At 54.6% G+C, this 24,548-nt stretch overlaps 7 protein-coding genes and 1 non-coding gene across 8 annotated transcripts; 3 read left to right on the forward strand and 5 right to left on the reverse strand.

Moving 5' to 3' along the window:
- The first annotated feature begins 68 nt into the window (after window positions 1–68).
- BDY24DRAFT_384457 (major facilitator superfamily domain-containing protein) lies at window positions 69–3,531 on the forward strand. Its single transcript, XM_076639815.1, has 15 exons — window positions 69–316; window positions 482–693; window positions 922–1,020; window positions 1,153–1,233; window positions 1,300–1,382; window positions 1,462–1,561; window positions 1,673–1,733; window positions 1,811–1,894; window positions 1,976–2,097; window positions 2,167–2,259; window positions 2,339–2,454; window positions 2,544–2,779; window positions 2,857–2,913; window positions 3,000–3,128; window positions 3,226–3,531. The coding sequence occupies exons 2-15, from the start codon at window positions 493–495 to the stop codon at window positions 3,285–3,287; spliced, it is 1,524 nt and encodes a 507-aa protein (XP_076497918.1). The 5' UTR covers window positions 69–316; window positions 482–492; the 3' UTR covers window positions 3,288–3,531.
- A 1,089-nt stretch (window positions 3,532–4,620) lies between these two features.
- Window positions 4,621–6,683, reverse strand: BDY24DRAFT_16763 (uncharacterized protein). Its single transcript, XM_076636220.1, has one exon. The coding sequence runs from the start codon at window positions 6,542–6,544 to the stop codon at window positions 4,922–4,924; it is 1,623 nt and encodes a 540-aa protein (XP_076497919.1). The 5' UTR covers window positions 6,545–6,683; the 3' UTR covers window positions 4,621–4,921.
- Window positions 6,684–8,311: 1,628 nt separating this feature from the next.
- SPO7 (Nem1-Spo7 phosphatase regulatory subunit SPO7) lies at window positions 8,312–10,396 on the reverse strand. Its single transcript, XM_076639816.1, has 4 exons — window positions 10,044–10,396; window positions 9,830–9,897; window positions 9,624–9,733; window positions 8,312–9,437 (listed from the first exon to the last, which is right to left on the reverse strand). The coding sequence occupies exons 1-4, from the start codon at window positions 10,195–10,197 to the stop codon at window positions 8,372–8,374; spliced, it is 1,398 nt and encodes a 465-aa protein (XP_076497920.1). The 5' UTR covers window positions 10,198–10,396; the 3' UTR covers window positions 8,312–8,371.
- BDY24DRAFT_434063 (uncharacterized protein) lies at window positions 10,393–13,002 on the forward strand (the record flags this gene model as incomplete). Its single annotated transcript, XM_076644140.1, has 5 exons — window positions 10,393–11,055; window positions 11,145–11,328; window positions 11,425–11,525; window positions 11,613–12,576; window positions 12,701–13,002. The coding sequence occupies 5 exons, from the start codon at window positions 10,393–10,395 to the stop codon at window positions 13,000–13,002; spliced, it is 2,214 nt and encodes a 737-aa protein (XP_076497921.1).
- Window positions 13,003–13,560: 558 nt separating this feature from the next.
- On the reverse strand, window positions 13,561–13,644 carry BDY24DRAFT_t43. Its single transcript has one exon. It is a non-coding gene; the product is annotated as a tRNA-Pro (tRNA).
- Window positions 13,645–17,067: 3,423 nt separating this feature from the next.
- Window positions 17,068–19,185, reverse strand: BDY24DRAFT_16938 (uncharacterized protein). Its single transcript, XM_076636238.1, has 8 exons — window positions 18,735–19,185; window positions 18,639–18,658; window positions 18,485–18,556; window positions 18,276–18,395; window positions 18,071–18,195; window positions 17,775–17,982; window positions 17,599–17,692; window positions 17,068–17,447 (listed from the first exon to the last, which is right to left on the reverse strand). Exons 1-8 carry the CDS (start codon window positions 18,867–18,869, stop codon window positions 17,325–17,327), a joined length of 897 nt encoding a protein of 298 aa, XP_076497922.1. The 5' UTR covers window positions 18,870–19,185; the 3' UTR covers window positions 17,068–17,324.
- Window positions 19,186–20,436: 1,251 nt separating this feature from the next.
- On the reverse strand, window positions 20,437–23,411 carry BDY24DRAFT_384480 (enolase). The gene is made up of 12 exons (XM_076639817.1): window positions 23,323–23,411; window positions 23,124–23,171; window positions 22,884–22,986; window positions 22,638–22,753; window positions 22,442–22,522; window positions 22,132–22,283; window positions 21,963–22,045; window positions 21,677–21,836; window positions 21,305–21,576; window positions 21,046–21,203; window positions 20,808–20,888; window positions 20,437–20,722 (listed from the first exon to the last, which is right to left on the reverse strand). The coding sequence occupies exons 1-12, from the start codon at window positions 23,350–23,352 to the stop codon at window positions 20,663–20,665; spliced, it is 1,344 nt and encodes a 447-aa protein (XP_076497923.1). The 5' UTR covers window positions 23,353–23,411; the 3' UTR covers window positions 20,437–20,662.
- On the forward strand, window positions 23,327–24,020 carry BDY24DRAFT_384483 (uncharacterized protein). Its single transcript, XM_076639818.1, has one exon. It carries the CDS (start codon window positions 23,396–23,398, stop codon window positions 24,011–24,013), a length of 618 nt encoding a protein of 205 aa, XP_076497924.1. The 5' UTR covers window positions 23,327–23,395; the 3' UTR covers window positions 24,014–24,020.
- The last annotated feature ends 528 nt before the right edge of the window (window positions 24,021–24,548 follow it).

Here is a 24,548-nt window from a genome sequence, read left to right on the forward strand (position 1 = left end):
AGCCTCGGAGGGAAAGACGACAAATCGAAAGGGAGGTCTCTTTTCCCTCTCTCTTTCTCTCCCAACGACGACCTTCTCCTCCTCTCATCTTTCCAGAACAACGGAGTTTTGGAGGTTTCGTTTTATCTCGGATCTACCCACCAAAAGCACCAAGCAACGGCAAGTCACCTAGAAGCGAAGCACTTGAACGCGGCCTTCAGGAGGATTGGCCCTCCTTCTTATCTGGACGGCCTTCTCTCTTGGTTAGCGCGAGCTCTTAAGTTTCGACACACTCAGCCAGTCCTTTCTTCCACCTCAACCATCACCCTCTCTTCTCGTGAGCACCCCTCCTCTTTCTCCCTTCTTCCCTCGTTCGTTTGAAACTCTCAACTCTTCAGGGCTCAGAGTTCAAACGTTCAGCCCTCCCCGTTTCTCCTTCCCTTTGACCTTGAGTCCTTTCGCTGACTCTCTCTCCTCCTCCTCCTCCCTCGCGACCTCACAGCTCCAACAACCATGGCACCTACTACTACTATCGACCACGACTACTCTCCCGATTCCAAATCTGACGGCGGCGAGGGAGCAGGAAGCAAGGAGGTCGCGACCGTTGTCGTCGAGGGAGTCGAGGTCGACATCGACGTCCAGGAGGAGGAGGCTGTTCTTCGCAGAATCGATCGATTCATCCTCCCTGTGATGTGTGTGACGTTCTGGCTTCAGGTGTGTACCAGTTCCATACCGCGTAATAGGAGCTGCAAAGGCTTAGAGCTCGACGACGTCTCGGCCGAGCTGACCACGTCTCTTCTCTTCCTCTTTTATCCCTGTTTCGTCTCCCTTTCTCTCTCTCACACTCGTCCTTCTCTCTCACTCGTCCTTCTCTCTTTCTCTCCGACTCCTCTTTCTCCCTTTCTCTCCCCTCCGCTCTCCTCTTCTCTTCTGCTCTTCCAGTACATCGACAAGTCTGCCCTCGCCTACGCTTCAGTCTTCGGGCTTTCGAAGGATCTGGGACTAAAAGGATCTCAGTACTCTACGCTCGGCTCTCTTTTCGTGAGTATGCAAAGGACAGGGTCGATGGTCGCAACGGGAGGGGAAGGGGACTTCGTCGAGGCTGAGAGGCGGGACGCGCGATCCGAAGGCTGACCTCTTTCCCCTTCCTTTTTTCGTTCTTTTCCCTCAAAGTACATCGGATACCTCGTCGCCGAATATCCCTCTAGTTATCTGCTCCAGAAGCTACCCATCAACCGATATGTTCCTACCATGGTACGTTCAAACTCTCACCTTCCTCCGCAAGTCCAAACTGACTCGACCTCCTCTTCTTTCCTTCAGGTCGTTCTCTGGGGTATGGTTCTCGCTGTCACCTCTCACGGAAGGAACTTTACCGATTTTGCTCTCTGCAGGACTTTCCTTGGGTGAGTCTTCACCTTTTGTCGTCGTCGTTGCGTCAAACGATCGCTGACCGCTCCCGCCTTCTCTTTCTCTCTCTTTCAGTGTCTGCGAGGCCGTCATCACTCCCGCCTTCCTCATGATTACTGGTGCATACTGGAAGCGTGAAGAACAGCCCTTTCGAGCTGGAGTATGGTACAGCATGGTGAGTTATCTACATCGTTCTTCAGAGGCTTTCGAAGGAAAAAAGGGAAGAGAGCGAGTCGAGGAGGAGATTGCCCTGGCTTACCTTCTTTCTCTTCCTCTTCCCGTTCAGAACGGTCTTGGATCCCTTTGTGGATCTCTCATCACTTACGGAGTCGGTCAGATCAAGTACAGTAAGTTCCGAAGCGGGGAGGGGAGGAGACGAATTCTTCGCTGATCGGGCCTTCCCTCCCCTTCTCCCTTTCTTCAGAGGACTACTACGCGTGGTCTTGGATCTTCCTCTTCTCTGGATGCTTGACTGTTCTTTGGGGTCTCATTCTCTTCTTCGTCATGCGTACGTCTCAGTTTCTGCTGCGTCGTTCTTCCTTCCGACAAGACGAGTGGCTGACCTCGAACCCTTTCTTCGTCCTCACAGCCATCTCCCCCTCCAAAGCTTGGTTCCTTACTCCCAGGCAACGAGAGGTTGCTGTCGGACGAATCAGAAACAACATGACCTCGCTCGCCGGCAAGCAGTTCAAGTGGTCGCAGGCGAAGGAGGTGAGCAAGACCCAGACGGATGCGACGTCTCGGATTACTTCGCTGACCTTTCCCGTTCTCTTTCTGCAGGTCTTCAACCCCTTCATTGATCCTCAGGGTCTCTTGCTCTTCCTCTGGGTCGTCGCTAACGAGGTCGTCAACGGTTCCGCTATCTTCATCAAGGTTCGTTCTTGTCTTCTCTTCACTCGTCGATGAGAACGACGTTGCTGACCTCGTCACGTCCCTTTCTTCTCCCTCTCAGCTCGTCACCCAGTCCTACGGTTTCGGAACTCTCAACACCATTCTTCTCGGAGTCCCCACGGGAGTCATGCAGATGATCTTCATCCTTTCTGGAACCTACCTCGCTCGAAAGCTCAAGTTCGTCCTCTCCCTCTTCTTTCGAGCTCTCGTCGTCTCTCCGCATCTCGCTGATCACCGCTTCCTCCCCCTGCTCTTCTCTCCTTCAGAGGTGGAAGAATCTACACCCAGATGGCCTACCTCTGCCCTTCCGCTCTCGGTATCATCCTCCAAATCGCTCTTCCTCGATCTCAGAAGGGAGCCCTCCTCTTCGGAAACTACCTCATCGGTTCCTACGTCGCCTCGCTCGTCATTGGTTTCTCCCTCCCCACTGTCAACTCCGCCGGATACACCAAGCGACTCACCCTCACTGGAACCGTCTTCTTGGGATACTGTGTCGGAAACAGTGCGTCTCTTTCTCTCTTCGTCCTTTTCTTCTTTCCTCTCGTGCTGATCGGCTCTCGTCTTCCTTCCCCTTCTCAGTCATCGGTCCTCAGGCCTTCTTCACCGGAGAAGTTCCTCTCTACAAGACTGGATTCAGTGAGTCTTCATCTACTTCGGATTCGCTCGACGATGAACCCTTTCCCTGACCAGCACCCTCACTCTCCCTTTTCTCTTCCCCTCAGGCGTCTGCCTCGCCATGCTTTGCGCCCAGTGTCTCCTCCTCGGTATCCTCCGAGTCTACTACGTCCGAGAGAACAAGAGGAGGGATCGACTCATGGCTGAGATGGAGGCTCGAGGAGAGGAGATGCCTGGTGAGTCTTTCAGCACTCGTCTTTCTTTCTTTCTCTCTCTCTCTCTCTCTCTCGTTCGTTGCTGACTTTCCCGCCTTCTTGCTTTTCTTTGAAACAGTTTACGACACCTACGCCGACGTCACCGATATCGAGAACTTGCGATTCCGATACTTGCTCTAACCTTGCCCACGCGGTTTCACGTTCTCTCTTTTCCTCTCTTTGCTCTCTCTCTTTGGTCTTGCTTCTTCTCCCACCTGGTTGTACCACGTTCTTCTCGTTATTTAGAGCCTAGACTTTTTTTTTTCTCCTCTCGGTTGTACCACCTTATATCTTTTCCGCACGGCTTTCATCAGCTTTCTGCCATGACCTTTCTTTATGGATCACTCGACGCGACTTGACGAACACGAATCGTTTTTTTTTTCACTTTCGAAGAGGACGAGCGAAGTCGAGCAAGTCAGGATTCATTACAGACAGACAGCATAAGTAAAATCGAAGCGAGTGTGGGTGGGCGGGTGGGTGGGTGGCATAAGTAGAGAGAGAGAGAGGGTAAAAAAAGGGTGAGAGGGGTGAGAGCGAGAGACGAGAGATAAGAAACGAGTGTGTGTGTGTGCGTGTGTGTCCGTGATAAGATAGAAAAGAAACGAAGCAAAGAGAAGAGGGTCAAAAAGCGAAGGTAGGTATCCAAGATAAGTGAAAAGTAGACAGGAAAGAGAGGAAGAGGAAAGGAAGGGACGAGCTAAGGGAAAGCCGTCGCGTTCGACAAGACCGTCGACCGATCAGGAAGGAGGTATGCACGAAAGGAAGGGTATAATAAGTTATGATTCTGATGATAAGACGTGATGGATGCAGCAGAAACTAGGATAAAGTCCAGTGGAGAAGGGAGAAGGAAGGGAACGATACGAGGGAGAGAAGACGAGGCGAGTGCGATTGGATTGGCGATTAGAGAGCTGCAAAGACGACAGCTAGGACCAGTCCAGGGATGAGGACGCAGCCGCTCAGGATCTGAGAACGAAGGGAACGAAGGAAGAAAGTCAGCTCAAACGAAGATCGACGACGAACGACGAGTTACGAGAGCGAGAGCTCAGACTCACAGCAGCGACCCGACACCTCCACACCCACTTGTCCCTCCCCTCGGACCTCAACACCGGCAACAACCACTTCTTCCTCGACCCTCCTCCGTTCACACTCGTCCCCGACCTCGTCCTCCACTTCTGCCCTTGGTGCTGAGCGTCTCCGTCGTTCGACGACGACCCCGGCCATCTCTGCCCACCGACGCTGGATCTCTCGCTGTTGAAGGACGACCGACGAGCCGAGGCTGACCCCCATCGAGGTTCGGAGGAGGGAGAGAGCTGACGGTGGTTGCTGTGGCGAGGGCGAGCTCCTTGGAGTTGGGTGAGGATGAGACGTCCGTCGGAAGAGAGTCCCCAGCCTCCTAGGATCCAGCACCTGCGGGGAAGGAAAGGAAAAGAGAGGAGGAGAGAGAGGGAGTCAGCGGAAGGGTCGAAGGACGCATCGGAGGAGAAGAGAGAGAGAGAGAGAGAGAGAGAGAGAGAGAGAGAGAGACGACTCACCAAGGGCCCAAAAGAAAACCCGCCATGAAGATCAACTGACTCGGCAACACCTCGTCCAACCAGTGTCTCGGAGCGTTCATCACCCTCTGGTACACCGACTGCATCGAAAGCATCGACGCCGATCTGACCATCGTCGTTGCTCCTCGTCCTCCTCCGTTCCCATGGTCCGTCGCCGTCGTCGACGTCGAGTTGAACAGCGTGTTCGATCCCGCTCCTGCTCTCGAGGCTTGCTCTGCTCCTGAGCTACTGGGGGTGGAGGTGAAGGCGGTTCGATCGGACGACGCGTCGTGGAAGGTGACGAGGGATTGTCGACGAGCGACGGCCGTTTCCGAGCCTGAGGTGGTGGAGTTGGCGTTGAGGTTGAGGTTGTGAGGACGGTAGGAGATGGATCCTTTGGATTTCGAAGGGGAGAACGTAGTCGAAGTAGCGGTGGAGTAGGTTCGTCGATGGGACGGAAGGTCGGACGTCTTTCCCAACGAAGGCGAGGGAGGGGAAGGGTATCGAAGAGGAGTGGAAGGATGAACGGCGAGAGCGAAGGAAGGTTCTCCTGATCGAGTTCGAAGTCGGGTGGGGCTGCTGGAGGGCGTGTGGGTAGATTGGAGGTGGTAGCCTTCGAGCGGGGTGGGAGAAGCGTTCTCGTCGTCGTCGTCGCTCCCGCTCCCGCTTCCTTTCGTGGGAGCTGATCTCGTCCTCGACCTTGGTTGGTCGACGCCGACGTAGGAAGAAGGTCCTGCTCCTCGTCCTTCCTCGAGATCCCTCTTCGAAGGTGATCCAGCGATGGTAGCGAGAGGAGCTCGGTTGCTCGAGAAGAGTCCTCCCGCCTTCTTCCTGAGTGGTTTCGGAGGGAGTGTGAGCTCGAGAGGTTTGAGACCCCGATGAAGCGGCTGAGGTTGCTGCGAGAGGGAAGGGGAAGGAGAGGTTCGACCGTTCCCAGCGAGGGTAGCGTTGGCCGATGTCGAAACGAGAGGTCGTCGAATCGTGACCGCCTGGGGAGGAAGTCGAAGATCCGATCCAGGAGGGAGGAACGAAGGTGAGTACGTCTGCTGAGGACTGCTGGGACCGAACGTTCCGTTGGAGTTGGGCGAGTACGACGGCGAGGAAGGTGAAGGAGGCCAGATCTCTCCTGGAGCGTTTCCGAAGGACGATCCTGAGCCTGATCCTGCCGAGGAGACGAACGAGAAGCTCGGGGAGGGGAGAGGGAGACTTCCTTTCCTGCTCATCCATCCTGGTCGCAAGGCTCCCGTTCCTCCTTCTCCTCGTTCGAGGACGTCGGCCGAGTGCTTGATCTCCGAAGCTCGACGCGACGAAGACGATCCTCCTCCGAACCAGTCCCTCCAGGACGAACGGGAGGAGGATCCAGCGTCGGAGGAGGGAGCGTTGAAGTGGAGGGAGGGAGGAGTTGGGTTGTGGATGAAGCCGTAAGGAGAGTTGGGAGTGGACTAGATGTACCAAGAAACAAAGACGAGAAAAGTCAGCAAGAAAAGAAATTGGGACGCGACGAACGAAAACGAGTCGAAAACTCACGCCGTACAACGAACTCGTCCTCTCGACCTCCTGATACCTCTCCCTCAACCCAACTCCTTCACTAGCACTCTTCCTCACCAAACTCGACCCACTCCCCAACCTCTTCGCTCCTCCAATCCCAAGCCCAATCCCAACAGGTCTCTCCCTTTCCTCCCTCTCCTTGCCCTTCGCCGAACGTTCAACCCCCCACTCCTCCTCCATCGCTTCAAGCTTCTCCGCTCCCTCGTCCAGCATGCTAGGATGCCAAAACAACTCCCTCTCCATCTCGACACTCGTCATCTTCCTCGGAACTCGAATCGACCCGTTCGAAGTCATCGTCGAGTTGGACGCGGACGTTGACATGGCGAGGTCTCCTCCTACGGAGGGTGCTGGAGACAGAGTTGCGGCGGCGGAGGAGGAGGCGAGAGGTGGAGAGGTGAGAGCGGTGGAGGAAGAGCGACGGTAGGTGATGGAGGGACCTCTTCGGTGGCCAGGGTTGGCCGGGAGGGGACGACGGGAGGTTGGGGACGGGAAGGCGTGAGGGGCTGTGTCGGGAGTGGGAGGGAGGGAGGAAGAGGACGAAGGGAAGAAGTTGGGTCCGAGAGGGAGGGTGTAGGAGGAGGATCCGGAAGTTGAAAGAGTCAGAGTCGAGGGAGGAGGAGCGAAAGGACGACGATGGTCTCCCGCTGTTGTTGACGAGGCGAACTTGACGGCGAGAGGAGGAGGAGGAAGAGGAGCGGCTTTGAAAGCTGGTTGAGCGGGGAGAGTAGTAGTAGTCGTAGCGAGTTTGGAAGGACCTTTGAACCTGGGAGGAGGAGGAGGAGTGTCGTTGGTATGGTCGAACGCAAAGTCGAGGTCGCATTCCGAGCTGATCTCATCCGACGACCTTCGATCCAGATCCAAACTCTCTCGTTCCTTCTCCCGCTCTACCAACCTCTCCACCACCGACGTCGGCCTCGAAGGGACTGCTGCTGGGATAGCGAACTCTTCTTGATCTTCTTTGGGCGAGAAGAGCCCTCCTGTAGGTTGGAGGATGACGAGGGAGAGAGGTCGGACTCTGCTTGGTCGAGGTGTTGTGAGCTCCTCCTCCTCTACGGCTGCTACTCCACCACCACCAACGACGGACGCCTCCTCGCTGCTGACTGCACTCGCTGGAGTATCCCTCCTTACGACTTTGGGAGGAACGACCTCGTGCAAGTGAGGGAAATCCCTCTCGTGTCGATGAAGGAAGAGCTCCTTCCCGAACGTCACTCCAGCCGGTGCAGCAAGTCGTTCCAGACTCGTCTCTTTCGTAGAACTGAGTAGTGGATACGACGGCGAGAGGGGTATAGAAGCCGAGGAGGAGGAGGTTGAAGTTGAAGTTGAAGTCGAAGTCGAAGGGAAAGTACCGAGAGGAGGAGGAGGAGGAAGGCGAGCAGCTTGACGAGGCAAGGAAGGGTTCGATTTCGACGTTCGGACGACCTTGTTGGACGACGAAGGAGGAGGAGGAGGTTTCGTTGACGTGGAAGGAGAGGAAGGGTTCCGAGGTTTGTTATGTTGAGCGGAAGAGGAGGAGAGAGGGAGTCGTTTCGCTCGACTCAGTCCAGGATGAGAGGAGGAGGAAGGAGGAGGAGGAGGAGCCATCCTTTGGACTCGTTCGACCTTTGGCCTTGAGTGTTCGTAAAGAGTGTGAGGGTCGGGATAGGAGGGATTAGAGAGGGGCAAGAGGCGAGGAGAGAGAAGAGAGAGAGAGCGGAGGGGGAGGAGAAGAAGGAGGAGGAGGAGGGAGGGAGGGAACGAAGGAAGGGGAGACGGTCGTGGTTGTGTTTACACCTCAGAGGAAGCGCGCGGGAGGAGAGTGAAAGGTGGGCTGATTTGAGGCCGAGTCGCGTTCCTTCGTTTTTTTTTCTTGGGATCAGACGAAGAATTAGCTATATATCATCCAGAACGGAGCTGAAGATGGTCGGACTCTTTTCTTTTTCGAGAGAATTCAAGAAGGAAAAACGTGCGAGAAAACCCAACCAAAGAACGACGCGTTGAACCAACCAACCTCCTTTGCTCTCCTCTCCTCTCCCACCTTCCCTCCGGCAAGCCCCAAATCAGAAAGAAGCATTTCCACAAGATGCAAGAGTAAACAACCAAGAAACTAAACCAAACCCAAACCCAAACCCAAACCCAAACCCTCCTCCTCTCTGTCTGTCTCCGTCTCCGTCAACCACCCCTCCTCCCACTCCAACTCCCCATCCCTCCAGCGCCCTCTCCCTCCGACGAACTCCCTCCTCCGCTGTTCAACAAGAAGCTGAAACTCTCCGCTCTCGCTCGGTTCGGACTCCCGTTCCCCTGCTCCCTGCCAACGCCTCTCTCACTCTGACTCCTCGACATCATCTGCAACCTCTCCCCGACGGCTTTCCCTACGTCGAGGACGACCTCCGTTTCGGGGATGGAGGACGCTGACGAGCGTGGTTGGGAGTGACGGAGGAGAGGAGACGAGGAGGAAGGAGGGGTGGTGCTGGTGGTGGTGGTGGTGGGGACGATGGTTGAAGAAGAAGAGGTGTTGGAGACGATGGAGGTTTGAGAAGACGAGCCTGATCCTGATCCTGTTCCTCGAGGAAGTCCAGGCCTTCGTTTCGTCGTCGTACTGTTCCCTCCTCCCCTCCCAATCGAACTCGAACTCGAACCCGTCCCCAGCCCCGAAGGCGAAGGCGTCCTACTCTGCTTCGACGATCCAGGCGGACTCGTCCCGTTCCTCAACCTGCCTCCTCCCATCTCCCCCGGTGACCCTCCAGGCTGCGCAACAGGCTTCTTCCTATACCCCAACAATCTCCACCAAATCCCCATCAGCCCACCTTTCCCCGCTCTCGTCTCTCTATACCGTTCCTCCCTCCTGCGCTCAAACATCCCCCTGTAGCGTTCGTACCCGTCTCGGAAGGCTCGGTCGACCCGGGAGGAGAAGATGAGTTCTCCTCGGGGGTTTTTGGTCGGAGGAATGGAGGCTCGGAGGGTTAACGGGTTCGAGAGAGAGGTTGAGGAGGTGGTGGATTTGGTTGGTTTGGAGGTCGTGGGTGTTGAGGAGGAAGAAGAGGAAGGAGGAGGCGCTGCGGAAGAACGAGTTGAAGAGGAAGAGGGTGGGCCTTGGATTCCTGAAGGTGGAGTGGGTGCTGAAGGGAGGAGGAGGGAGAAGGGGAAGGGGACGAAAGGGATCAGAGGCGTGGGTTGGACGCGCATGTTGAGGTGCATGTTGAGCGAGCGGAGAGCTCGGTTGGCGTGAGGGACGTAGCTGAAACGAAAAGGTTGAAAAAGCAGAGAAAGGGGGAATAGGTCAGTTTCTAGGCGAAAAAAGAAGGCGAGAACGGTGGAATCGTAGGACGAGAAAAGAGAGACGAGACGAGTCGGCTCGTTGACCTCGTTCGATCCGGTGGGGTTGAGCTCGCTCGTTCGTTCGAAGATGGAAGCGGAAGCTCACCGATTCGCATATCCTATCCGTTCCGCATACATCCCACTAGCAAAGAAGAGGAGCAGGGTGACTACTGCTACGGGGAGCAAGGAGAGGTGAAGATAATGCAGCGAGGGAGTCTACAGAACGAGGAGAAGGAGGAAAGGAAGGAGGAGGGTCAGCTTGCGGTCCTCTTTGAGCTTTCCATTGGGTAGATTTCGACTTTTTGAACTCACCGGTGATGGTCTGAGGAAGGATTTGTGCGTCAAGACTACGATGGTGACGAGGAGGATGGCGAGGAAGACTGTAGGAGAAAGAGGGTGGAGGAGAGAGAGAGAGAGAGAGAGAGAGAGGAAGGTCATCAGCCCCTCTTGTTCCCTTCTTGAGCTTCTCTTCTCCTTCCTACGATTTCAAACACTTCTATAGACGTCATCAAACGAGATAACTAACCTTCGTACTTCCTCTTCCTACTTCTCAAAAGAGCTGCGTTTTGTTTGAGTCGTTCTTCAAAGAGGAGGAGATCCTTGAAGCTGGCGACATCGTTCGAGGGAGCGAACGAGCCTTGACGAGTCGAGGAAGAAGAAGGGGACCGTCGAGGCGCCATACACACGCCAGAGGATGAAGAAGAGGGTAGAGTGTGTGATGTCGAAGAACGAGATAGGGTGGTTGTGATGGTCGTTTGAAGGAAGAAAGCGGTGAGCTCGAGTTGGGGGAGATCGGATTCGAAGGACGCAGCTCAACAACGAGTTGACCTCAACCGACGACCTTCTCCTTCTTCCCTTCTTTCTTGGATTCAAGGATGGTGCCCTCCTCCTCGTCGTCGTCGTCTTCGCTATCGGCCACTCCACGTCGCCATCGTTCCTCCATTTCGGTTCAACAGAGATCTTCGCGTGCAGACTCGCCTTCGAACCTCCCTTCTTCCTCTTCCTCTCCCACTCCTCCTCCTCCTCCTCCTCCTCCGTCTTCCAACTCGTTCCCTCAGGATATACATCCACAAACACCTTCGACCTCCTCCTCAGCTCACTCGTCTTCGTCCAATACCAACACTACCACCTCCGGATACACTTCAACAGACGAGGACGACGAGGAAGAACAACGAAGAGGAGGAACAGGAGGAATCGAGGGACCCTCGAGTCGACTCGTACTCGAACCACCCGATTCAGCGTTCGACAGTCTCACCTTCGACCTGGAAAGCGAAGGAGATCAAGAGGACGACGAAGAAGCCGATATAGAAGATCCCAACGCTCCCTTCATCCCCATCAACCATACCCGTCGGTCGTCAAGACACGACAAGAGGTCCAAACGACCTTCGTCCTCCTCCCTCTCCTCCTCCCACCCTTCCTCTGGACCCCTCACCCTCTTCCATCTCACCCTCAACCTCGTAAACACCTCCTTGTCGCCAACCATTCTCGCTCTGCCTTATGCTGTCAACTTGCTTTCGCCGTCGCTGTTCATCCCTCTCGTGAGTTTCACTCCATTCCGGAAACGTTGTTTGGTGAGCTCGAACGAAAGCTAACCTTCGTTTCCGTTCTCTTTTTCCCGCTTTCTCAGACGGTGATCCTAGGATTTCTCGCTGCTGCAAGTCACGTTTCCATCGTCTACATCGCTCGCTATCTCGGCGTCAAGCGGTACGAGGATTTGGGGAAAGGGTTGGGAGGAGGGAAGGTGTTCAGAGGAGTGCTGAGGGTGATGATGTTGCTGGCTGGGATTGGAATCCTCGTGCTTTACTTGAGGAGTGAGTTCGACTCTGTTCGGAGGTGGGAGGAGTGTGGGTGCTAGTGGAAGTGAGGGACCGAAAGCTGATCAATTTCTCGCGTTTCTCGTCGAGCAGTGATGGGCAACCTGATGATCCCCGTCGCCGATACCTTCTTCGTCCACGCCGCTTCCATCGTTCATCATCGAAGCTTCTGGGTCGTAATATTTGCTCTTATGGTGAGCTCCAGGTCTCCCTTCCTTTGACGCGTTGCTTTTTCAGCTGACTGACGCTCCTTTCTCGACGCGTCCCTCTCCCTCTTCCAGAACTTCCCTCTCCTCCTCCCTTTCCACCTTCACTCCTCAACCATCACCCGAGTATCCTTCCTCGCCGCTCTTCTCACCATCTTCGTCTCTGTCGTCACCATCGTCAAGACCGTCGCTCTCCATCGAAACGAAATTCCAACCTCTCCTCCTTCGGTCGTCGCAGGAACGGATTTCGGAGCGATCGTTGCTGGGGATGGATTGGGACGAGGTGGGATTTGGGGTGGGATTAGTGAGTCTCTACAGCCGAGTGGAATTAATACGCGTGTTCCTTTCAGTTCCTCGTTGAATCGAACCGCAAACGTCGACTCTCGACGCGTCGAACGTCCAAACTCCATCGCTGACCTCTTCTCACTCCTCCCTCGCTTTCCCTTAGCCATCATAACCTTCACTTTAACCTCTCACCTTTCCACCCTCCCCAACCACGCCACCCTCCTCAAATCCTCTCAACGCTCCTTCGCCATCTCGCCCCTCCTCCAAAACCTCGCCACTCTCGCTCTCCTCCTCCCTCTCTCCCTCCTCCCTTACTTCCTCCTCTCACCTTCCACCCACCTGTCTCCCACCTCTTCCACCATCCCCTTCTCCTCAGGTGGCTCCACTCCCCATCCTCACCCCTCCTCCTCCGCTATGCTCCCTCCCATGATCCTCGACGCCTTCCCTACCACCGACCCCTGGATCGTTTCAGCTCGTTTAGCGGCGATCGGGATGGCTCTGGCGGGGACGCCGATGATCTTCTTGCCTACGAGGGATGTGCTGGCGAGGACGTTGAAGAGCTGGTTGGATGTGAAAGGAGGAGGGCTGGAACCTGCTGGGCAAGGAGGGAGGAGAGGGAAGGAGTTCTGGGTCGCGACGAGTGTGCTGTGGGGGTTTGTGACCGGGTTGGCGGTGTTGAATGATTACTGGGTGGCGGAGAAGGTGGTGCTGATGGGGGTGGCCGGGGCATTGGCGTTGAGTTTTGTGTTGCCTGGTGAGTCGAGTTTCGGGACGACGCGTCGTCGAGTCCTTTTTTCCTTGCTTCGACGTCGACCGGAAACTGACATTTCCTCCGTCTCTCCCTCCTTTCTCATCGCTCCCTCGTCCTCTTCCTGCAGCAATCCTCTTCATTATCCTCTTCCACCTGCGTCGTCCCCTCTCCATCATCTTTCCCTCCTCCTCTAACAACACCAACACCTCGCCTTCGACCTCCCAGAACCCTTTCACTCCCTCCCCTTCGCAGGTGATGGACGCCCTGCTAGCGAAGAAGGAGAGGCAGCTTCAGAAGAGGCGAACGGGGAGGAGGATCTGGCAGGATGGAGTGATCTTTTTCGGGGTGTTGCCGACGGGGTTGGTGGTGACGGTGTGGAGCTTTGGGAGACTGTTTGCGTTCGGGGGGAGGGCGGCGGTGGGGGTTTAAAGCTGAGCTGGGGAGGGGAGGGGAGGGTTTGAGGTTGGGAGAGAGGGAGGGAGGGAGAGGAGGGGGACGGACGGACGCGTCGAGTTTTTGGGTTTTGATTTACTTCCGTTTTGGGGTTTGCAGTCGTTGTTTCTTGCGGCTTACATCTTTCTTTCTTCTGTCCTTTGCTGTGATACCGGCATATTTACTTCGTCATTTTACCTTTACCCATACCGATATCTTTCGTCACTCGCCTTCTCGCGTCGTCGACGCGTCGTTCCAAGTCGTTTCGACGCTTCGAAGACGCTTCTCCTTTCCCTGTCACCTCTTTCCGTTGCTAGTCACGTCTTCTTGGCTCGAGCGTAGTTATGTTTTCTCTGTGCGTCTGTGTGAATGAGCGAACTGAGGAAAACGATATACCTCTTGACTTTGAAGATCTGGAGGTCAACTAAGATGGAGAGAATGTTCACGAGCAGTTTGAGAGACGCGTGAGAGCAAAAAAGGAAGTCGACCAACAGGAAAAAGAGACAGAACACAGACAAAGAGGAACGAAACGAGCCCGGCCACCAGCAAAAAAAGGGCGCGAACCCGGGATTGAACCGAGGACCTCCAAGAAATCTAACCAAACCCAAACTTGGCGTGATACCACTACACCATTCACGCATCGAATTATATTTGTTCTTTTGTCCCAAAATTGAGTACAGATCACGCTCTTCATTTCTGGCGAACTCCCTCAAACCCCCCCCCCCCGGCCCCAGTGAGATCATCTCCTTCTCTTTCACCTTCTACCTTCCAACGAACTCAACCCATTCACGCATGCGAATTATATTTGTTCGTTTGTTTCAGGATTGAGTACAGATCACGCTGTTCAGTTTTGGCGAACTCCCTCTCGACAGCTGGTCAAGTCAGCTTAAAGACCCCCCTTCTCCTCCTGACCTCCCTTCTTCCGCTACTAGCCAGCCCTCAGATCAACAGCCACTCTCCCTCCGTACTCATAGCTCTCTCACAACACCGACGCCGACGCGTCTCTCTCTCTCGTCCTTCGTTCGCTGAGTCGTTTCTTCACTTCTCACCGACTCTCTCTTTCCTCTCGTAGACACACTTCAAAGCCGTATCTATGAATCTCCCCGTCATCTACGCGGACTATATTTGTTCGCTTGTTCCGGAGTTAAGTACAGATCACGCTCTTCACTTTTGACGAACTCTCTCAAACCCACCTCAGGCCCAATGAAATCAACTCCCTTTCCTCCCTGTGCGACCTCCCTCCTTCCGCTACTAGCCTTTTTCCTCAAGACCGAGTTCAGCGGCTGCTAATCTCTCAGCGCTTCGGCCGTTCACCTCATTCTCTCGACGAGGAGGCGTCTCTCTCTCGTCTCGTTTCATCCCTTCTCTCCATCTCTCTCTTGTGCCTGTCTCTCGTAGCCCGCTGAGGCCGTATTGAATTGATGTCGAACTAGGTGATGTAGGGCATCTTTGACTTAGGGACCGGTTGCTTTCTCTCAGCACTCGTCGCACTGATCATCTCTTTCCCTGACGCGTCTTTCTCTTCTTGTCTCGTTCCGTTTTGTTTCTGCTCTTCTCCCCATCTCTCTCTCTCCTGAAGTAAGAACTGAGGACAAGTTTTCTCAGGGCGAACCCTCACATCTTCCCATTTCCTCTTAGCTTGCACCTTCCTACAAACAATGAACAGCCATCAACGAACTCGCCAGAATCTCACGCACCTTCTTCCTCCTCCTCCTTCCTCTTCCAACCTCCCCGTCCCCTCCTGACCTCCACGTCATGCTACGTCTTTTCTCTTGGCTTCAGTGGTCAAGGCGGGTAGACCGTAAAGCCCTGCTCTTTTGCTTTCATCCGAGTCGCCGCCTCGACGCGTCCTGATCAGACCAATCTCACCAACAAAGCTGTTGAGGCCTTCGGACCTTGTATCCATTGGGGAATCCGAGTTGAAGACTTCATTTGGATTTTCCGCAAGGAAGAAGAGAAAGAGGGAGAAGAGGAGGACGAGGCGGAGCTCAGTCTGCTTTCGTCTCGTTCGAGAGCGAGACTCGACGCGACAGAACGGGACAACTGACTCTGTTGTTCCCTTCCTTCAACATATTATCGCACTCCGTCCCAGAAGAATGAGAAACGAGCCGTGAAACGGGAGGCTCGACGAAGAAGGAAAAGGGTTTGAACTTGGTCGCTCGTGAGTTTCCTCCTCCTCTCGTTCTTTCCTTCGAGATTCAACTCTGAACTGACTCGAGCACGGCTCTCTCTACATTTCCTTTCGTCATCCAGCTGCTACTACCTCGAAACCTCGACCCTCTTCGTCAAAGTCAAAGTCGAAGGAGACGCGTTTCGTCGGATGATTTTGAAAAGGGAACAAGACGATGGAGGGGGACGAGTGGGAGAAGTCTGAGGGATTAGGAGTAGGAGTAGGAGTTGGGTGTCGGGTATTTTATGTTGTAACTGCATTTTGCTTTCCTTGCTTGACTTCGTCTGCGTCTCTTCGTTGTTTCGTTTCGTTTCTTTCTCGGCTCGGCTCGGCTCGTCTCCTTTCTTCTTTCGTTTGTAGCTGTCTCTCATAGAACTTTTGAATCGTATCCAGGAGACTTTAAATCACGCCGCGTGTTGTTAAATGAACGACGACGTCTGTTTTGGCTCCAGAGCCACCCGAACGCGTCCTCTTCACCTCCTCCTCTCTTTTCGTCCTCCCCTTCGTCTCCTCTGTGTCTCCCTCGAAGGCTATAGGTTTCGGTGGTTCTTCTAGAATGTACGAACCTACTCCCTGACGCTTAACGACGGAATACGCACGTCAACTTCAGTGATCCCGACGCGTCGCTCTCTTTCTTCCTTCCTCTTTCTGACCTTCCGTTCGACCTTCGACAGACTCAAGGCTTAGTCAGTGGCACTAGATGCTTCGATTTAGTTTGTTTGGTTCATGAGATCGGGCTGCTTCGCTCTTGGGTTTCGTCGTTTGATGGGACTAACGCGTCGAGTCGTCAAAACAACTCGTCGTCTGCTTTTCTGCTTAGCCGCCTACTCGAGGCCTCAGAGATCGATGCAACTGAAAGGCCGAGCAGACCTCGCCGACGAGTGAGGTTTGAGAATCGTGAATGAAATCGTTAAACGAACCGAAAGCGAACCAACAACGAAAAGGCGCTTGCTCGACCCTCTCCGCCTCCCTCTTCCCTTCCTTCTGATCGGCACTTTCAGCTGTGCTACAGGCTCAACCATCTCGCGCGTTACTCGTCTTAGAGAACAACATGAGATTGGGTATGCGCAACTAAGAAATCTGCAGAGGAGCCAAGACGAGCGTGCTCAGAGCTCAGTCGTCGCCCAACACCTCGTCCAACTTCCTCTCCTCCGCATAGACGTCCTGCTCAACGCCTCGAGTCTTAATTCCCTTCTCGTCATCAAGAATGTTCTCCTGGTCAAGGCCGTCGATCTCCTCTGGAAAAGAGAAGGGGAAGAGGATGATCGTCAGCGTCAGCTTCAGCCTTGCCATCTTTTCATTCTCCCTTCCTTGAAGATCAAGCTTTCTCCTGAGAGCGAGAGAAGAGACTCACGCTGTCCTACTCCTCCCGAGCTGACTCCAGATTCTCCAGCGGTGGTCTCCTCCACGGGTTCAGCAGCAGCTTTGGTGGGAGGCTTGTAATCTGCTCCTCCCTCCTCGACAACAGGATCGCTGGCGGGGGCGGGCTGGTTGGATTCGTGCTGCTTGGCTCTGTAGTAGAAGGAGAGTAGGGGGAAGGGTGGTCAGATTACCGATGTCCTCGTCGGGGAGAGACGGCAAGGCGAAAGAAAAAAGGCGAACGACTCACCCCTCAGATTTGTTGGCGGTGGACATGATTAGAGTACTTGGTTTGGTCGAAGGAAGTGGAGAAGGGAGTAATGTGGTGATGGTTGTTGGGAGGAAGAGAAAAAGGGCGGGAGATCGTTAAGAAGGGAGGGAGAGAGGGCGGGTGACGCGCCTCGAGTCGAGCTCCACCTTTTTTGGAGTCCGATCTGAACGATCCGGACCCTTGAGCCTCCTATCGTGATGCCCAGAAGTAGGTCAATCAAATAGTTTGCAGCCGGAACTCGGGGCTTGAAGGCGGGATCGTTGGCGAAGGGACTGGATCGAGGGGGCGCGACGGACGCGTCTGAGCCTCGACGCTCCTTTGGATCTTGAAGGAGCAAAATCGAGAGACCGAAAAGCTCATCAACCATTGATGGATCCAGAGAGGGAAGTCTCCCGGTCGAGGATCGAGACGTTGGGGGAGAACTGTTGGAAAGGTCGAGCGACGCGACGACTGCGACGATCGATCTTCGAGACGAAGCTGAAGGTCCAGCTTCCCAGCGACGAACAAACTCGAGCCATCTCATAGTTTCGAGGAAGTCGAAGATGCTGCTACCAGAGCTGGATCCCAAACTGGAGGCGCCTTTCCTTCCCGATCCACGAGCTCGTTCCATCCACAGATCATTTCCACAATTTCGGGATGATGCTGTGAAAACAGTGAGAGGGCGAGAGAAGAGTCAGCATCAAGCATGAAACGGAAGAAATCCAGGAGTAGCGAGAGCCACAGGAGGCGAGTGGCGGACGATACGGCACGAGTCGAGATCGGCAGGAGGACGCGACGAAAACGAAGGACTCACTCCAACAAGATTGTGATCCGCAAGCTCGACGACATGCATCGTGGTAGAGCCTATACGTCCCTGCCACTCCCTCTGCCATAGGAAAACGTCCCATCTGTTCATGCAAAGCTCCATAAGTCAGCTCGTGAGACGCGTCCCGGTCGTCGCAAGGAGAGAGGAGAAAGCGCAGAACTCACGGAGGAACCACTGTGTCTCGTCCAGCGCCAACGTTCAGGACGCAAATTTCCTTCGGGAACTTCGTTTTGGCGTAACTGTTATCCCAGCTGGCGAACTCCTCGATCTGAGCTGCTGTGACGTTGACGGTGAGAGGTTTCGACGCGACTCTCACTGCCCAGGGGTAGGCGAGGGATTTGTTGAAGTAGGGGTCGTAGATAGGATCCTTGTCTGTGATAAAGGGTGCCAGTTATGGCCAGAAAGAAAGAGATGGGCGAACTGGCAGAGCTCTCGAACGAGGAAGAGAGGACGAGCGAACCGTGAATCCTCTCCATCCTGTATCGGCCGCAGAGATGGACGACCTTCCTGACTTGGTTGAGTCTGATCTCCTCCTCGTCGTGAGACAACCACCAGTTTGAAACGAGAGCTCCTCGAGAGTGGCCTCTGTTGAAGAGAAGAGAAAGAGCGGGCAGGCGGTGAGCTCGAGCGAGAGCGACGACGAACGAGAAAGACAGGAGACTGACACGATCAAGTCGATCTCGTAGTTGAGCTCCTCCCTGAGATACTTGGAGACCACTCTCAGGTCATCCACGTCTCGAGGAAAAGCCGCCATAGACCACTCCCCGGCCGTTTCATGGTTTCCTCTGCGTCGAACGACGAACCAAACAGAGAGGGAAGAGGTCACGACCCAGCGAGAAGCGAGACGGAGAAGCTTTTCACAGAGAAGACGAACCGGAAGTCAAAGCGGAAGCTATCCATAGGTAGAGACCGAGCTAGTAGCTTCTGGTGCAGATAATCCTTGTGACTTGAACAAACAACGAGGAGGGAAGGAGAGGTGAGCTTCGTTCCAGTACGCTCTGGGTCGCAAGTTCGAGCACTAAGCTCACCCGAGAACGCCGTGAAGGATCTGAGATCAGTTTCAGAAGGGTCAGCGTTGATTTGGAATCGAGGACGAGCTGAGGACGAAGAGAGATGACACGCACAAGAGCGAGCTTCCTTGAGGAGGAGGACGCTTCCTTCGTGTCTGACGTTCTTTGGAGGATACCAACGATCTCGCAACCTGGAGAGAGGGTATGAGGTATCCGTATCTTGGTCGAGTTGGGATCTAGTTGTGACATCGTCGCTTTTGAAAGACGAAGAAAGGGAGAAGATGGCCGTCGGGAGGGAACGAGCTCACCTTCGTTTTCGGTGAGCTCGACTCTCCTCCTTCCTTCTCCCCAACGAGATTCACCGTCCTCCCTCGATTCTTCGAAGCCGATCTTTGCTCTAAAGTCTACAGAACCATCCGACTCCACTCAGCGGATTGTAGCTCCAGCTCACCCACATCCTCAGCCCCTCCCTCTCCGAATCCTCATCCTTCTTCGCTGGTCGAGTCCCTTCCTTTCCCTCCGTCACTCTTCCTCCCTCCCTTCCAAATCGCTCAAGACCATGAAGCCCGCTTTCTCCAGGGTTCCGACTGAAGCCGAGCTATCAGGATAGTGCCTCTGAGGTCTCAGAACAGGGACGACGAGACGTCACTTCTTGCTCAGATCCTCGCTCGACGAACGGATGGAGGGAAGAGGGTCGAGGAGGAACGGCAGGGCTGGAAGGACGTCGGAAGCTTGCTCAGAGTCTCTAAGAAGATGTAGGTGAGCTCTAACAGATGTAGCAGCGGTGTTATCCTGATCGAGAACATGTTGGCTGACCTTTGGGTTCCTGCGGCAGACTCTCGCGTCGTCGCCCGTCTTCTGCTCATTCGTCTCCCTTCCCAATGGCGCGAGAGCTCTCGATTTTCTGGGCTTCCTCAGTTTCTGGAAGCTCAAAAGACGTCGGTGGATCCGCCGATGGATCAACACCCAGGAATAAGATCGTCCTCGAGCTCACCACGGTCTCCCCACCCCGTCGCTGCCATCCTCTCCTTCCTCCCCAATCTCCAGACCCTCCGACTCATCATCTGGAACAGATAGAGGGAGATCATGACGAGGATTGGTACGAAGGTGACCTCGAGGAACGGCTCGAGTTCCGTCGTCGCCGATCATCACGACGTGCGTCTTCGAGGAACCCTCCGTCTCCTCAGCTTCTTGGCTCCTCGTCGAACCGTTCCTCGCCAGCCTTATGAACCTTTAGGCTGGAGATGGGATGAAGTCGGTCGTTTGAGTCTGGTAAGTCGCCTCGTCTCTCTTCGTTTCGGTGTCACGACGCGTCTGTTCTTCGAGTTCTTCTCTTCCTGACCCACATCTTTCTATCGCTTTTCAGATGAACGAAGATGCTCATCGATATCGTGTGTCGATAAGTCAAAGTCATCGTCGTCGATCAGGTCGAGATAGAGGACGGGACGAGAGGGAGGCCGAGCAGAGGACGAGGGAGATCGAAGAGGAGAGGAGGGGAGGTCGAAGCTCGGGTTCGGTGGTAGCTTTTCCTAGGGCCTCTCTTCCGTTACTTAGCTTCGATCTACTAGCTTTGACAGAAGCATACGCTTCTGTCAATCTTCGATTCTATGCGAGGCCATAGGAAAACGAAGAAGACTCGTGAAGAAGACAGCACGGCGGACGCGTCGAGACCTCGCCCTCTCTTCCTCTTCTCGCTCTGCCCCCTCGCTCGGATGCCAGGCTCGAGCTGTATATCCACCACAAGCACTCCTTCACTCGAGAGGCCGGACGAATAGACCAAGGAGCTTGTGGCTTTCGTACGAGAAGAGAAGAGAGATCGAAGAGCACAACGCATCACCATCGAAAAAAACAAAAGAAAAACGGCCAAAAAAAGGTAGAGATATCAAAACGAAGGGACGGGTCCCGACGCTCGTACATAGAGGTAGTAAAAAAATCATCAACCGAGCTCAGCACCTCGACTCAAAGCTCGGCGGCTCCCGTTCTCCTCGACTCGTTTGGTGCGCATCTAAAAACTCGAAACTCAGGACCTAGCAAACCGAGGTTTACTGGGTGAAGAGAACAGGAGCGGTGAGACCTCGGGAAAGTCCGTCAAGTCCGGCGAACTGGATAGGGAAGGAAAGGAGGTGTGGTCAGTCAAGGAGAGGGTTTGGGGAGGAAAGGGACGAGAAGGAGGATGGCGGGACTCACGAGAGCGGGCTTTCCAGTAGCGAGGGTGATCTCCTCCTCAATTCGGAGGAGCCTGTTGTACTTGCAGACTCGCTCGGAACGCTTTTAAAAGCAAGACAAGAGAGACAGAGGTCAGCTTGGGGTTCAGGAAAGGGAGAAGAGATGCGGCGACGCGCTTCAGCGAGCTCAACGACGACCCTTCCCTTCGGTCTCATTCCAACTATTACTTCGTCCAGAGACAATGAATAACAAGACTCACGCAAGGAGCTCCAGTCTTGATCTGACCGGTCTTGAGGGCGACGGCGAGATCAGCGATGAAGGTGTTCTCGGTCTCTCCGGATCGGTGAGAGGTCATTACTCCCCACTTGGACGACTGAGCGAGCTGAGTGGCCTGGATAGACTCGGAGATGGTTCCGACTGCGAAGAGGAAAGAGGAAGAGAGGGAAAGGAGAAGAGAGTCAGCTTCAAGAAGGAACAGGAGCGAAAGGAAGGGAAAGGAGAGAAAGAGAAGGACGAACTCTGATTGATCTTGAGCAAGAGACCGTTGCAAGCCTTCTTCTCGATGGCAGTCTTGATTCGGATGACGTTGGTGACGGTAAGATCGTCTCCGACAACCTGGGTCTTGGTTCCAGCGGTAAGGTGGGTCCACGACTCCCAATCGTCCTGGTCGAAGGGGTCCTCGATGGAGACGATGGGGTACTTGGCGACCATGTCGTTGTACTCAGCAGCGAGCTGAGCTCCGGTGAGCCACTTGGAGGGGTCGGAGTTGGGGTTCTTGAAGTCGAGATCGCTGAGGGAGGGAGAAGAAGAGAGGGCGAGAGAAGGAGGTCAGCGACCGAGATCGAGCGACGAAGCATCCGACGTTCGAAGCGATTGGAACTGCTACTCACTACTTTCCGTCCTTGAAGAACTCGGAGGAGGCAACATCGAGAGCGATGGAGACCTTTCCGGTGTAACCAGCCTTCTCGATAGCGGTAACGAGGAGGTCGAGGGACTCAGTGGCTCCAGAGACGTTGGGGGCGAATCCTCCCTCATCTCCGACGTTGGTGGCTAAGGAAGGGAAGAAAGAGGAAGAGAAAGTCAGTTCTCTGGTTTCGAGGGAGGGAAAAGAGTTCGAGGTCCAAGGGACGACGAGGAGCCAACGACGACGAGACGCGAAAGAGATGGGAGACCCACCATCGATACCGTACTTGGTCTGGATGACCTTCTTGAGGTGGTGGTAGGTCTCGGATCCGATCTTCATGGCCTCCTTGAAGGTCCTGAGGGAAGAAGAAGGAAGGGAGAGAGCTTGGTCAGTACAAGGAGCGGACGAGGAGAAGAGATGGTGAGAAGGACGACGACGCACTTGGCTCCAGTGGGAAGAATCATGAACTCCTGGAAAGCGAGAGAGTTTCCGGCGTGGGATCCTCCGTTGATGACGTTGAAGCAGGGAAGGGGGAGAACGTAAGGGGTCTTGACTCCGGCGATCTCAGCGAGGTGCTGGTAGAGAGGGACTCCCTGTGAGAGTCGAGAAAGAGCACACCGAGGAGGACAAACAAGGTCAGCGACGATTGCCTTTCTATACCCGAAGCGATTAGACGCTTCGGTGTTGGCGACGGCGACCAAGCAGAAAGATGGGAGGAAGAGAGATGGCAGAGGAAGAGAACAGAACGAACCTTAGCGAAGGCAGCAGCCTCAGCGACGGCCATGGAGACACCAAGGATGGCGTTGGCTCCGAGCTTTCCCTTGTTGGGGGTCTGGAAGAAGAGGGAGGAGAGAAGAAGACGGTCAGCTACTGATGTTTGGTAGGAAAGGAGGAGCGAATCAAAGGGAGGAGGGAGGGAGGCTGGGAGGAAGGGAAAGGAAACTCACTCCATCGGTCTTGATGAGGAGATCATCGATGGCCTTCTGGTCGACAACGTCGAGTCCAGAGGCGATAAGGGCAGGTCCGAGGATGTTGTTGACGTTGTCAACGGCCTTGGAGACACCTACAGAGAGGAGAAGAAAGAGAGGAAGGAGAGGGAGGGATGAGCGATTGTTTTTCGAAAACTGCCGGCGGCGATTTTGGTTTGGTGGGGAAGGGAGAGAGAGATGGGGTGAGAAGAAAAGTTGGCTCACCCTTGCCCATGTACTCGGACTTGATCTCATCTCGAAGCTCGACGGCCTCGTGGACTCCAGTGGAAGCTCCCGAGGGGACGGCAGCGACGAACTTTCCCTTCTCCTGTGAGAGCGAAAGAAAGAAAGAAAAGAGGAAGGAAGGAGAGATGGGTCAGTTGCAAGTGGCCGGAACGTGCGAAAACGAGAGATGCTCTCCTTCTCGATGAGATTAGGAGATGATTAAAAGAAGAGGGAACGAACAGTGTAGAGGTCGACCTCGACGGTGGGGTTTCCTCGAGAGTCGAAGATCTGGAGGAGGGAAGGAGGGAAAGGGGAGGCGAAGAAGGAAGGAAGGAAGGAGGAAGCGATGGGAGAGAAAAGAGAGAAGAAGGAAACCGTCAGCTTCAATTCCCCATCTCTACGTCCATCCGACTCGAACGAGGGAAAGAGCAAAGCTTACCTGTCGGGCGAAGACTTTAGTGACGGCCATAGTGATAGTGAGTTTTGAAGGAGGGGGGGTGGTTGGGTTGTGGATGAGGGGGGGGGAGGTGGTTGTTGGGAGGAAAGGTGCGACTCTCTCGAAATCTCTCTTTCAACGAATTTCGGGGGAAGACGATTCGAGAAGATCTCCCCCAGAGCGAAAAAAGGCGGTCATGATTCTGGTTCGAATGCTATTCCCGCATCGTTTGGTTCCCCTCGCCCTTGGAGGCGCTAATTTGGCTTACCATCCTTTGTTAACAAAGATTAGAAGGATCTCTACGAGCAACACCAAACAAGACTCTCCCCCCGCGTTTCTGTTGCCATCTTTCGTCGTCCATCTTCCTCTTCGGTCTTCCCTTTCCTTCTCCAACAACCCACATCCGCTTCCACGTATTACTCGCTTCCAACCATACGGCTCAACTCTCAACGGCCATCATCTCTCAGGAACGAGGAACCCATCGTCCAGTCCAAAAACCAAGACGCGTCGGGCGCACGTCTCCGAACGTTCTCATTTCCTCTTCCACCTCCTTCTTTTCCAGCTCCTCCCACGTTCTCGATGGCCTCCGAGCTCGCAAAGGAGACTCTTTCACCACCACTACAACTTCGACGACTCAGGGCCTGGTGGAGGTTCTCCGGAGCCAAAAGCCCAGAGGAGGAGAGGACGAAGCTGACCTCGACTTGAACTCTACTTTCGAAGGTCCTCCTTCCTCTCTCCGGACGAACTCCCACAGGCTGGACGAGGCTCTCGTGGAGCTGATACAGCTCTTTGGGTGCTGGGAACTCGCACTGGTATCAAGCGGTCGTCAGCTGCGTGATATTTCGAAGGGACGCACGAGACGCGTGGACCTGATTCTCTCTCTCTTCCTCCCATCTTACCACCGCCCTTTAAAACTTCATCAGGTCCTCAAGAACATCCTTCTTCAGCTTTCTCGTCCATCACAACCCTCGATACTTCGACACCGCGACTCGTGCGAGGACGATCGTCCAACGCGTCGACCCCTCTCGCCACGCTCCTCTTATTCTCTCGCCCATCTTCAACTCTAGACTTCAGACCTACCGAATTGTCCAATCAAACCTATCTTACGCCTTTCTACCAGAGCGATTGCGATCTTCTTCTATACTTCTCGAGCTAGGGCCGATCCTGGCGCGTCGACGGCTCGCCCTCCCCTCTCTCTCCCTTCCAGCTCTGGCTACTACCTGCAAAAG

Source organism: Mrakia frigida, assembly GCF_051309035.1.
Source record: "Mrakia frigida strain ATCC 22029 unplaced genomic scaffold BDY24scaffold_10, whole genome shotgun sequence".
NCBI classification, from domain to species: Eukaryota; Fungi; Basidiomycota; class Tremellomycetes; order Cystofilobasidiales; family Mrakiaceae; genus Mrakia; species Mrakia frigida.

Bases quoted from the DNA above. Each gene is read 5' to 3' on its own strand.
- BDY24DRAFT_384457 (XM_076639815.1), top strand. From the start codon at position 493: ATGGCACCTACTACTACTATCGACCACGACTACTCTCCCGATTCCAAA. The intron at 694-921 runs GTGTGTACCAGT...CTGCTCTTCCAG, and splicing joins GTGTGACGTTCTGGCTTCAG to TACATCGACAAGTCTGCCCT. The intron at 2,780-2,856 runs GTGCGTCTCTTT...TCCCCTTCTCAG, and splicing joins GGGATACTGTGTCGGAAACA to TCATCGGTCCTCAGGCCTTC.
- BDY24DRAFT_16763 (XM_076636220.1), bottom strand. From the start codon at position 6,544: ATGTCAACGTCCGCGTCCAACTCGACGATGACTTCGAACGGGTCGATT.
- SPO7 (XM_076639816.1), bottom strand. From the start codon at position 10,197: ATGGCGCCTCGACGGTCCCCTTCTTCTTCCTCGACTCGTCAAGGCTCG. The intron at 9,898-10,043 runs GTTAGTTATCTC...TTTCTCCTACAG, and splicing joins TAGGAAGAGGAAGTACGAAG to TCTTCCTCGCCATCCTCCTC. The intron at 9,734-9,829 runs GTGAGTTCAAAA...CTCGTTCTGTAG, and splicing joins CCTTCCTCAGACCATCACCG to ACTCCCTCGCTGCATTATCT.
- BDY24DRAFT_16938 (XM_076636238.1), bottom strand. From the start codon at position 18,869: ATGTCACAACTAGATCCCAACTCGACCAAGATACGGATACCTCATACC. The intron at 18,659-18,734 runs GTGCGTGTCATC...AACTGATCTCAG, and splicing joins CCTCAAGGAAGCTCGCTCTT to ATCCTTCACGGCGTTCTCGG. The intron at 17,693-17,774 runs GTGAGTTCTGCG...TTGCATGAACAG, and splicing joins CGAGACACAGTGGTTCCTCC to ATGGGACGTTTTCCTATGGC.
- BDY24DRAFT_384480 (XM_076639817.1), bottom strand. From the start codon at position 23,352: ATGGCCGTCACTAAAGTCTTCGCCCGACAG. The intron at 22,987-23,123 runs GTTCGTTCCCTC...TCGCTCTCACAG, and splicing joins TCGAGGTCGACCTCTACACT to GAGAAGGGAAAGTTCGTCGC. The intron at 20,723-20,807 runs GTGAGTCCCGCC...TTCCCTATCCAG, and splicing joins CTACTGGAAAGCCCGCTCTC to TTCGCCGGACTTGACGGACT.
- BDY24DRAFT_384483 (XM_076639818.1), top strand. From the start codon at position 23,396: ATGAGGGGGGGGGAGGTGGTTGTTGGGAGGAAAGGTGCGACTCTCTCG.